General features: G+C 43.8%; 1 protein-coding gene across 1 annotated transcript in view; it reads right to left on the bottom strand.

Annotated features, from left to right (window-relative positions):
• The window catches only part of EIF3E (eukaryotic translation initiation factor 3 subunit E), a 284,737-nt gene extending 274,817 nt beyond the window's left edge, over window positions 1-9,920 (bottom strand). The window contains exon 1 of the mRNA XM_078686880.1: window positions 9,716-9,920. Coding sequence (XP_078543006.1) covers window positions 9,716-9,805 — 90 coding nt within the window. The 5' untranslated portion in view covers window positions 9,806-9,920. The remainder of the gene's footprint in view (window positions 1-9,715) is intronic.
• Window positions 9,921-12,041: the final 2,121 nt, after the last annotated feature.

Raw genomic sequence — 12,041 nt, 5'->3', positions numbered from 1 at the left:
ACAACAAGCATTTGCAATGCAATAGGTCTCGCATTTGTGAAAGTTAGAGCTACTGTGGTAGTAAATACCAATGTTTTTTAATTATGTTTTTTGGTTGCCCTGGATTGATTATTTAAAGAAAAAGTGTGTTCCAAAGCCATGCGAGCGCCTTGGAGTTGTTGGACAAATTGTTTTTTTGTATTTAAAATGGGGTACTGGAGGGAAAACTACATGTACCAGAATGCAACAGGGAACTAGAATCTACACCCGTAACACAAAAGACGTGGTTTCTGTGTGAGTGTACAACAGGTAACTGTGCACGAACATACACGCAGCGCACATACAGAGAAATAAAACTGTACAAACATAGCATACATGGAGTGTGCAAACAGCATACAGAGATCACCCTGTTCACCTACTCTGGGCCTAGGTGCATTATATCCACAGATAACGCAAGGTACAAGACAATGCTTGTGGCTATAGGCGTGTGATTTAGGTTCCCAAAGAGAAGATCTCTGGTAGTTTGTGGAGCCATTTTTAGGCCTCGCCTGAGCCAGCGTGCATGCGCTGCTCTTCGAGGCTTCTAGTGAGGACTTCAAACTCCGACCACACGCTTGTGCGTGTGCCTTTTCACGCTATTGGCCTTTGCGTGCTGTCTAAGAAAGACAGCACGCAAATGGCCAAAGACGGCAGCATGCCTCGCATTTCTTATAAAAGTTAACTCCCACGGACTAAGGCTCTCGGGAGCGAGCAGTGGCATGCTGCATTCTAGGAGGATCAGGTTACCGATTAACCACGACCGCGCTTGTTTTTTATCGATAGCCAAATGGCTTCCCCTGCATGGTAGTATTGGAATGATCTGTCAGTTGAGCAGTAGAGGGCACCGTATGTTTATAAATTGGTCTTTAAAAGAGGTCATGCGAAAGAGGAGTTAAGCTCGTGTGAGCCATCGTAGACCTGCTGCGTAGAACACATGCCTTTGAGCAAGAGGAAGACTGCTGTTATGTCAATTAACAAATGCCCGGGTCATTCAAGTGAAATCATACTTCGCATGACACCCCCGCCCGAGAGATCAAAGTGTAGTTGCCTTACATAATGCATTGTCCCCCAATAACCTCCTGTTTACCATCGGGAGGGCGAAGGGAAAAAAAGATCAGGATGTAAGCATGCCTCGCAGAGACCCGTTTACTCTTAGCTGCTGCCTTATAAACCCTGGGCAGGGCTGGAAAAGGCAGCGATTTCTACGTGTGCAGGCACAAATACGTTTCTCGATACATCTTTCTATTTACGTTTTTATTGAAATTAAAAAATATACAAAAATATCAGTCTCTATACCTGTGCAACCAAAATGCTGTCCCGGACAATTCAATCATGTTAAATCACAATAGTTATTTAGATTTGGAGTGCCTTTCTCTCATTGTAGTACATCTAATACCCAACCATTAAAGCTCCTCCGCTGGGACATCCCACAAGCCTGACAGGGAGGTCTATTACTGTTTTTGGTAGTTTTACACAGTGCGGACTGCAACGGAGAAGGCCTTCAAAGCACTTTACATGTGCACCAGTTACATTACACAAGGGCACATTTTTTTTGGGCAGGGGGAGATTTAGGGATGTGCCCAGAATCACAGATGGAGCCGACGCCAAGACTGGAACCTTGTTCCGCAGTTCCAAAGTCGGCAGCTTCTCTCCCCCACATCCTCTCCCCTTAATGGGGTAAGCTTCATAACTTTTGCACCAACAATCATTGAGAACAGGATATTTTGTACCAGCAGAACTGTGCAAACACCAGTGCCATACTGATGAAAAATTGCCGACTCCAACGGAGAAGGCCTTCGAAGCACTTTACATGTGCACCAGTTACATTACACAAGGGCACATTTTTTTTGGCAGGGGGAGATTTAGGGATGTGCCCAGAATCACAGATGGAGCCGACGCCAAGACTGGAACCTTGTTCCGCAGTTCCAAAGTCAGCAGCTTCTCTCCCCCACATCCTCTCCCCTTAACCTCTACCGCACTACCGGGTTTTCCCGCTGTGCGCTGAAATTTGAAAATCGTGCGTAACATGACAAAGCCAGCTCGTCATGCGCGTAGCGCAGGTAACGCCCATGACGAGCTGGCTTTGTCATCAGCGCTGAAGGGGTTAATGGGGTAAGCTTCATAACTTTTGCACAACAATCATTGAGAAAAGGACATTTTGTACCAGCAGAACGGTGCAAACACCAGTGCCATACTGATGAAAAATTGCACACACCAATTAACAAGCATTTGCAATGCAATAGGGCTCACATTTACGCAAGCTGGAGCTATTGACATTACAAATGGCAATGCTTTTTAGTTTTGTTTTAGTTTTTAAAACATAAATAAAAATGTATTGTCATTTACAATGCCAATAGCTTAAAATTGCATAAATGCGAGACCTATTGCATTGCAAATGCTAGTTTAAAAAGTCCCTGCTAATGAGAGCTAATGTTTCAGGCGCCTCAAAATACTCGGGATGACCCAGAGTGTTGCAAAAACGTTGAATATAAACAAACCATGGAATACGCTGATATAGACTTTACTTAAGACAATCCTTAATTATAGCAGCATTTTAATCTATGTACGGAAGTACATACTTTATACCAGAGTAAAATTGGCTGTAATTAACAGGAATATTTTCACAATGGCCCACAATCAGCACCCAGCAGTGCTTTATTTGGAAAAGAAATAAAGCAAGTCTGAAAACACAACGTGTGAAGCACACGTGCTTTCACACGTGCTTCATTTCCACAACAGCAGGATGCCAAAGAAGCAGCATGAGGTGGAAAAAAGTGCAACACCCTGCCTCCGTGCACTGGCCACGGGCCGCCCAAACATGGGCACTGGGGCCGCTGCAGCTTCGCACAGGCCCTTCTCTCGGACAGAAATCGGATACAATGTGCTAACAGTGCACTTTAAAAAAAAAAATGTTTAAAGTTACATTCCTCCTCCCAGCGCACTCCCTGCTGATTAACTATTTTGCATGTAGGGTCGTGGGTACGTTTTGAGCCTGAATTTTTTTTGAAAATTGCAGGCATATTTGACTCACTTAGAGGGTGGGCTGGAGAGGAACATTCTCACTCACCGTGTCACCTTCTATGGCATTACTTCAAAATCTCTAATGTAGCTTCTGTGATACCGGTGTTTTACCAGATCATCACGATCATTTATCCATGTGTAATACAGCATCCCTAGCGTGCAGTCTAGCAGCAGGTAACTGTCTTTATTTAACCCTTAGTAGAGGTTGTTGTTTCAGAGTGTATTGTAGAGGTGGCATTAATTGGCTAATGAGTCCCATAGTAAACAATTGTAGAGGGAGTGTATCTAATTATTATTATCTGATTGGCTCTAACTTGAATCTAGGGGTTTATGCTATTTTTCATTTTTTTGCTGTTTTCTTTTGCACAGGCATGACCCAGGGCATAAGAGCACTTTCCAAGAGAACCAGATCTTACACATTATTTTTTAGGCACCGGGAGATTAAGTGATTGCCTAGAATCACAGGATGGTGAGCCAAGGTTGCCTAGAATCACAGGATGGTGAGCCAAGGTTGGGCTTTGAACCGGTTTCCCTGGTGCTAAAGTCAGCAGCTTTAGCCCTTAGGCCACATCCATAGCCAGGCCTTTCCAGGTCTCGCCTATAGAGAGCCTTTAGCTGTTGTTCTAAGACGTATTGTGGGCAAATAGCAAACTAAACCCCCCCCCCAAATTCGACCGGTACCTCAAATTCCATCAGGAAAGTGAACCTAGTAAGGTCTGTCCTCCCTAAAAGAGGTCCTTTCATCCCTCCTATCTATTAATCTCTCCACCCTTTAAGCCTTTCATCCTGCGTCCATTTCATATGTCTATTCATGCTCCCATCCGTCTGTCTTTCCATCTAATCAATCCATCCTTCCTTTACCATTTCATTCATCCATCTATTCATCCATCCAGCCATCCATCATTTTACCCACCTATCAATCACCCATCCTTTCACTCTTCCATCCAGGTTTCCATCCATCTATCTATCCAAACATTCATCCTCAATCCATTCTTACGTGCACCCACCCATGCAAATATAACTTTACCCTTCCATCTCTCAAACCTTTTAAACCTTTGTATCCATCCTTTTATTGACCTCTCCTTGTTGCAGTTTCTTCCTTTTCATATTTCCTATATTTCATTCTTCTTCTCGGCCCTCCCTTTCTCTTTCCCTCCATTTTCCTCATTCTTTCTCCATCCGTTATGGTTTCTACCCCGCATTTAGAAAAGAAATGTAGCAAATCTGTATATAGTGCGAACTCAATCCGAAATTTGGGAGCACTTTACATGATTTATTAATTTTTTTTTGTATATATGGGAGATTAATTGATTTGCCCAGAATCACATGATGTTAGGCTGACCCCAGACTAAAAGCCCATCTCCTAAATCGACAGCTCGAGTATTATTCCACAACCCCAACCACAAGAGCAGAAGTATTTTCAACATTATATACAACTTGATGCATGAAACAACCATTGACAAAGCCAATAGTCTTGGCTTCTAGTAGATGTAACGTTACTTGTATTATATATCTGGATGAAATGACAGAAGCAGCAAAATATCAGTAGGGTGGCACACTATGCGATGCATATATTTTTATGTTAATTGCTTTTAAGCCACACCCTTAATTGCATCAGTTACGCCCCTTTGAAAGATCCCAGAGTATTTTCATCCCACTCAAAGCCCTGGTCTACACACGCGGTCAAGTTCTAAGCGCACATAGCCTTGGCTGAAGCGCACAGAGACCTTACTCTGCCGCAAACAGAGGAAAATAATTAGAGGGAACATTGGTCCTGCCCCATTTTGTTTGCCCGGGATATACTCCCCACTTCCAGATGAATAGTATGTGCTTCTGAACAGGTGTATAGCGTTATTGGCCTGTCATAAAGAAGGAGGGGGGGGGGCAACACTTGGTCTATTAGTCTTAAGAGCAGGAGAACAGCAGGATTAGGGGACCAGGGCCTTTGTGTATGTACAGAATTCCCCAACAGGCCTATATATACACAAGTTTACAAATATTTAACTAGCAAATACTTCTTCAACCCAAACTACTGTTACAGCCTTCCGCTACAGCTAAAATCCCAGTCAACTCTGCTTGTGTTTAGAAAGGACAGAAAAATCAGGATTTTTTTAAAACAAATTTTACATTACTGAAAGACCCATGATGTACACCGCTGCCCCAAGACGCCTTATGGCATTTGCACGCTTTACAAAAAATTAACAAAGTATAACTTTATAAGCTGTACCAGTTTCAGAAGGCGCTTACCCCCAATTATATGTGTTACAGCAAAGAAATGATGGATGGAATGCGGACAATGTAAACACTGTGCCCCAGTCAAAAGATCTGGGTTAAATCCATTGTTCTTCTGCCCACTACGCCACCCCAGTTTGGACCCAGCCATATGCAAATCAGTCTTGGGAACAGTCCTGACCGAACTGCTTGGCCAGGTCTTGGGACCGGTTTCAGGGTATGTCATCCTTCTTCAGTCAGGCTAGCTTGAATCCAGTGGCACTGTGAGCAAGGGACCCACGTCTCGGCATACCCATCCCACTTAGGGTGAAAAGTGTTACAGCAAACACATGATGGACAGAATGCTGACAATGCAAACATTCTCCCCAATCAAAAGATTGTGTGTCTTTTGCTTTCTCGCCCTAGGTGTGCCAGGTATGCCCAGCCATGGGTCCTGGGCTCACTGTGCCACTGGAATCAAGCTATCATGGCTGAATAGGGGTGAAACCCCGAAACCGGTCCTAGGATGCTTGTGTCCGGTACAAGGAGGACCTGGCTTGGTAGTTTGGGCTGGACTGTTCCCATGAGGCACAGGGTCAAGACTGATTTGCATATGGCCAGGTCTAAACTGGGGAGACATGGAGAGCAAAAGAATGATGGATTTAACCCAGATCTCTTGACTGGGGCTGAATGTTTTGATTTATTCTGCATTCCGTCCATCAATTGTGTGTCTTTTGTTACCCCCAATTATATGTTAGGTTTTGGCAAATTATGGAAGAGTCCTGTGTGGTATCACTTAAAACATTATTTCTATCATCAGAGAGCTGAGCCAAAGACTCATGTAAACAATCGTCCCTAGTGAAAGGCAGCCATTTATAGTCCTTTAAAGGAGTGGTTGAAACAAAACTTGGGTCTATAGTATTGCAAAATCCTCATTAGTATGCTTACTTCTTTTATCTTGGTCAGGCGGTGGCTCCATTGCTGTTGGGGACTTCAATGAAAGTAACAACGCCTCAAGTGATTATATTTCTGAATTAATAATCCCCATAGCAAATAAGTTACTGAAGCGCCCGCATAACCCCCTTTTGCCACAACATTTGCAGAAGAAACTAATATGCGCTTACTTATGGTTGAGGTCCATACTGATGGATACAAAATCCAAGTAAAAAGATTGCAATGTTATAACAAGTATTGGCAAAGCCAATAGGTCTTGCCTAGGCAAGAGATTTTGGCTTTGCCAATGTTTTATCAATTTTGTACACCAGGGTGGCTGGAGTGTCGTAAAGTGGAGTGTTGTGGAGGGAGTACAATGTCGTAGAGTGGAAGGGCATAGAGTTGAGTGGAGCTCAGTATCAGAGCCGAGTAGAGTGGCATAGAGTTTCGTGGAGCAGCGTACAGCAGAGGTCAGGGGCATAGAGGGTGTTTTGCGTAGATTGGAGTAGTGTTTTAGAGCAAAGCAGAGAGCACTGGTTTTGAGTAAGGTGGTGTAGAATATATTAGCATACACTGCAGGGAGGTAGAGTCGAGCGGTATGGAGTAGATTGAAGGGACGTAGAGTGCAAGGGCATAGAGGGGAGTAGAGTGGTCCAGAGTGGCACTTACTGGAGCAGAACTCAAGTGCAGTGGCACAGTGTGCAGTTTCGCAGAGTGGCGCTGGGGGGGTAGAGTGGCGCAGGTAGAGTGGCGTTTAGTGCAGCGATGTAGCGTGCAATGCCATAGAGTAGTGATGCAGAATAAAAATGGCGCAGAATAGAGCGACAGAGTAGACAGTTTCAGAGTAATGAAGTGGATTAGAGTGGCGCAGCGGGCACAAGAGTGGCGCAGCGGGCACAAGAGTGGCGCAGCGGGCACAAGAGTGGCGCAGCGGGCACAAGAGTGGCGCAGCGGGCACAAGAGTGGCGCAGCGGGCACAAGAGTGGCGCAGCGTGCAGGGAAGGGACATAGAGTGCAGGGACGTAGAGTGCAGGGACGTAGAGTGGCATGGAGTGCAGTGGCATAGAGTAGTTTGGTGTATAGTTTTGAGCAAAGTGACAGAGTATAGGGATGTGGACTACAGTTCCGTGGAGTAGCATACAAAAGAGTGGCCTAGACTAGAGTAGCAGAGTAGATTGCTTCAGAGTCCAGTGAAGTGGCATAGAGTGCAGTTGTATTGAGCAGACTGTCAGAGAGCAGTGGCGCAGAGTAGATTAGAGTGGCAGAGAGTGCGATGTTGCAGAATGTACTGTTGTACAGTGCAATGGTGTATAGTAGAGTGTCACGGAGTGCATTGGTGTTGAGTGCATTGGCACAGAGTAGAAACGATTGGCATAGAGAGCAGTGTTGCAGAGCAGGGTGGCATTGAGTGAAGCGGGTGGTGTAGAGCGCAGGGATGCATAGTAGAGTGGTGTAGAGTGGACTGGTGTAGAGTAGAGGCATAGAGTGGAGTGGTTCAGAGAATAGTGCAGTGACGCGGTGGGGTGCAGAGCAGTGTGGAGTGGCCTGGAGCACAGTACAGTGGGATAACGTGGAGTATGCATGGTATGTTAGAGCACTGCCATTACAGACAACACATCTTCAATTGAAATGACATTACATTTTCACCCACATACAGTTTTACTGATAAAATTATACAGCTCACAAACAGTGTGGAAATGTCTTCACCCAATGTATTGATTTGATCTGCACAGTTCATATACATTTTGTTGGGTGCAAGGAAAAAAAAATGTATATATATATATATATATATATATATATACACACATATACATACACACACACCGAAAGGCTCGCTTTCCAACTCCAACGCAACTTCCACAGTATCCACAGACTTGCGAGGACAAAGACGAGAGCAGACCACAATTTTGTGCCGGTTGATTTATTTAAAAGATTATATATATATATATATATATATTCATATATATTCTGTACAGCCTTCCCCAAGCAGCACCCACTAGCCAGCAGGATTGTCAGTTAAAGCCTCTCAATTTGAAGTCAGAGAAAGAAATATAACCACCAAGCTCCCAGGAAGCCACAGCCTGACACTTGGCCTCAGTCTTTGAATGCACAGCAGAGGTGACAAGATAAAAACAAGATTTAAAAGCCTGCTTAGAGAAAGAAAGTTTATGGAACACAGTAAACAAAGTTTGATCAATGGGAGGGACAGAATCGAACTGAACAGCCTAAAGCAAATAAAGCCAGCAAATAGAAAGACAGAATACGTGAGTTACAACCCACAAAGCCAATGGTAAGTAGATGGGCGGAATGCATTGCCAGGTCAACTTTCTAAATGTCCCCAAGGATGAGACCTAAAAAGGGTAAAGTTGAAGGCTAACCAAAACACTTCTACCATCACAGATAAACCAACATGATGTAAGAGGAACCCCAGTCTGCTAATTCTATACCATCGCCATATATTCAAAAACAATGTAAAGCCTACCCAAGCAAGTAAAGCAAGGTGGCCTAGTTAATAGATCTGATATTTTTAGAGAACCGTAGCTTTAATCCCAATTTAGTTCAACTGTGATTTTGTCTTTTAAGGACAAATTGTCCTATTCATTTGTACAGTGGCTTCTTAATGATTTTGTTCTGTCAATTAACACGAACTGACCAACCAATTTACTTTTAAGAAAACCAGTAACATATTACTCATTGATTGCCCAAGAGAACTTGTGAACTGGATCATTAAATCCAAAATATTGCGCGTACCACTTCAAAAACAAGCAGTCGATAACTATAGGTTCTTAATACCTACGAAAAAAAAACCTGCAACAACAGATCTATCTGACAACTCAGAATAGCATTTTCTGTTTGCCAGACCTTGGCTGACCTGTGTGGACCACATAAGTATGGCTGTTTCTTTATATTGGGGCAAAAGGGGCAGGGGAGTATATAAAATCGACGATACGAATGTGCCTATTAATAGCTACTTTATAAACAGAATGTTATTTGAAGCTTGGATATGTGATGTAAAAAAAATATTAAACAATATAAAAACGATCTGGTTAAAAAAACGAGCAGCCCAGAAATAAAGCTATCAGAGTGACGTAAACATAAATGGAAAAAACGTACTTTTGAGAAGAAAACTATCCCTACGAGTTTCCTGAGTTGCATACGAACCTAACCTTTAATATGCGGCCTTTCAATCCAATAGTTGTCCCACAACTATATATACACAACTGATTTTATAACATTAACCCAAATTATATATTGGGCACGGAGTGAACGGTATATAAATGACTCGGCTATGCGAGGCATCTCTAAAGATGCGACTGCGTTGCTGATGGAATGAGGTGGAGAACACAAGAGCCTCACATGGGTGCCTGTTGTATAGGTGAGCTGCCTGCAACTACATGCAACATCATCGTGTACAGAGACAGCCAGATGGCGAGGCAGGGGCTTCGCGCCACCAAACACGTGTACAGCGGGCACGAGGCCGTCAATGAACTGCCAGATCCCTCCCCTCCCTTCTCCGGGATCCTTCTCTGACCTCTTTAACGGAGAGAAACTCCAGTAGCGGGAAAACAAGGTGCCGGTCCAGGAAGTGTGCGATCTTCGTGGTGAGATCGTACTGCGCCATCTTGGCAGAAAAGAAAGGTTCAACACGAGAAAACTTTATTAAAGCCTGAAAGAGAGACAAAGGCGTGTGAGTAAGGCAGCCGGGAAGTGTCAATATTGTTAGGTAGGCGGGGACTAGAGTCGTCAGTGGAAATAGAAGAAGGGCTGACTTCCCTCGGATGATCCGGAAGAAGAGGGGTGACAAACGAGACGGCAACATTAAGAGGCTGAAGCCTGAAGAATGTGCCTTGACTGTTGCACGCGCCTGCTAGAGTAGGGCTGCCACCGGACAGGTTTTCTACCGCGGTTCCGTCGTTCGATGTTCCCCTTATCTACATGCCCCGTTAGCTGAGGTGCGCGTGCGTACGATGATGCGCCTGCCTACTGATGTGTCTTGGAAAAACTGTTTCTTAGCTCCTCTCGTGTGTGCCAGTCAGCTGAGCTGTCCTGTAAATAACTGAACCAAATTAACTTCCGCCTTGCGCGTTTGTGTATTTTGATTCTGAGAAGTGCGTTTTAAAGATGGAATACAAAAGAAAATGATACAAATGAAAACAATACGCAATGTAGTGAGGAGCGAGACTGAGGACTGGAAAAGAATGATGTTAACAGTGAAATAATCAAAAAGAAATACACAAATCAGACAATGCAGTCATGCCAAATACCACGCATCAGGTGTTGGAATAATGCATTTTAGTGTTGTGGTCAGCCTAGGGTGACCAGATTGAGAAGAAAAACCGGGACAGGTCAGACATAAAAGTAGGAAAAAAGTCTTTAGCCTTAATTATGACTGGCTTGTCTCGGTTTTTTTTTTGGGGGGGGGGGGGTGTGGGGGCTCTGTATATAATATAGACACGTATACAAGCTATGCTTACATAACATTAGCTATGGCAACACTTTTGCCCTGAGCCTCACTGTCCCCCCCCCCAATCTTTCTCCTCTCTGCTGCAGCATACATTCTGCCGATATCCTCCTGCGCAGTTTGAAACAGACAAATTACATAACGAGTGCACACCTTTCGCTTCTTTACAGGTTGACCTGAACTTGTCCCAAAAAACAGGACTTTTCAAAATTTAGAAAAGTATCTGGATACCTGGACAGTACTCGGAAAACCAGGACTGTCTAGGGAAATCTTGGGCGTCTGGTCACCCTAGGTCCACATCACCTCACTAAAATGCGAAGTCATGCATTATAGTTCCTCCTTGACACTACCAATGCTGAGGCAGAAAAAAGCGAGAAGCACTCATTGAGCAAACAGGCTCCTGTGGCAGAGTTTGCAACTCCAGTAGTATGGCTGTGCAGTCCCCATTGTAGAAAAGAATCAACAGGGAAAAGTCTCCAGCCGACTTCTTCAAACACTTCATAATTCTTCCGGCTGATACGTATATGGGATAGGAGCCCACAACATTTACATACCCTGCTTACTTTCTCATTGAAAGCGTGTCAGCCATCTTGGAGGATAGTACCCTTTGTTAAATACGAACTGTTGCCCTGTTCGCTTTTAGAAGACAGCAGAATTATATTGTATTGTAATTGCATTTATACAGCGCTTACTACCCCTGACGAGGCGTTGAAGCGCTTTTTTGGCGAGTAGAATTCTACTCCGGAACTCATAAAGGATTAGTGTTGAGCTAGTATAGTGAAATATGAAAGTAGTTTGAGTGTTTGATATGTTAGTCAGTTATTTGGATTGAGAGGGATAGCGGAGGGATAGAAGAGGGAACATTTTGCATTTATATAGCGCTTGCTACCCATGATGAAGTGTTGAAGCGCATTTTTGGTGAGTACTATGCTACTCCAGAACCCATAAAGTGTTAGTGGTGAACTAGTGTAGTGACATATGAAAGTAATTTGAGCGGTGGATATGCTAGTCTGTTATTTGTGTTGAGAAGGATAGTGGAGGGATAGAAGAGGGAAAACTTTGCATTTATATAGATCTTGCTACCCCTGATGAGGTGTTTAAGTACATTTTCGGCAAGAGACACGATACTCTGGAACCCATAAAGGATTAGTGGTGAATTGGTATAGTGAAATATGTAGTAATTTTAGCGGTGGATATGGTAGTCTGTTATTTGAAGTGAGAAGGATAGTGGAGGGATAGAAGAGGGAAAAGGTTTGCATTTGTTTAGCGCTTGTTACCCCTTATGAGGTGTTGAAGGGCATTTCGGTGAGTAGCACGCTACTCCGGACCCAAACAGGAATAGTGGATATTAGTATAGGGAAATATGCAATTCATTTGAGTAGTGGACATGTTAGTC

Source organism: Lissotriton helveticus, chromosome 4_1 (genome assembly GCF_964261635.1).
Source record: "Lissotriton helveticus chromosome 4_1, aLisHel1.1, whole genome shotgun sequence".
Lineage (NCBI taxonomy): Eukaryota > Metazoa > Chordata > Amphibia > Caudata > Salamandridae > Lissotriton > Lissotriton helveticus.
This window is presented reverse-complemented; position numbering and strand designations above follow the sequence as displayed.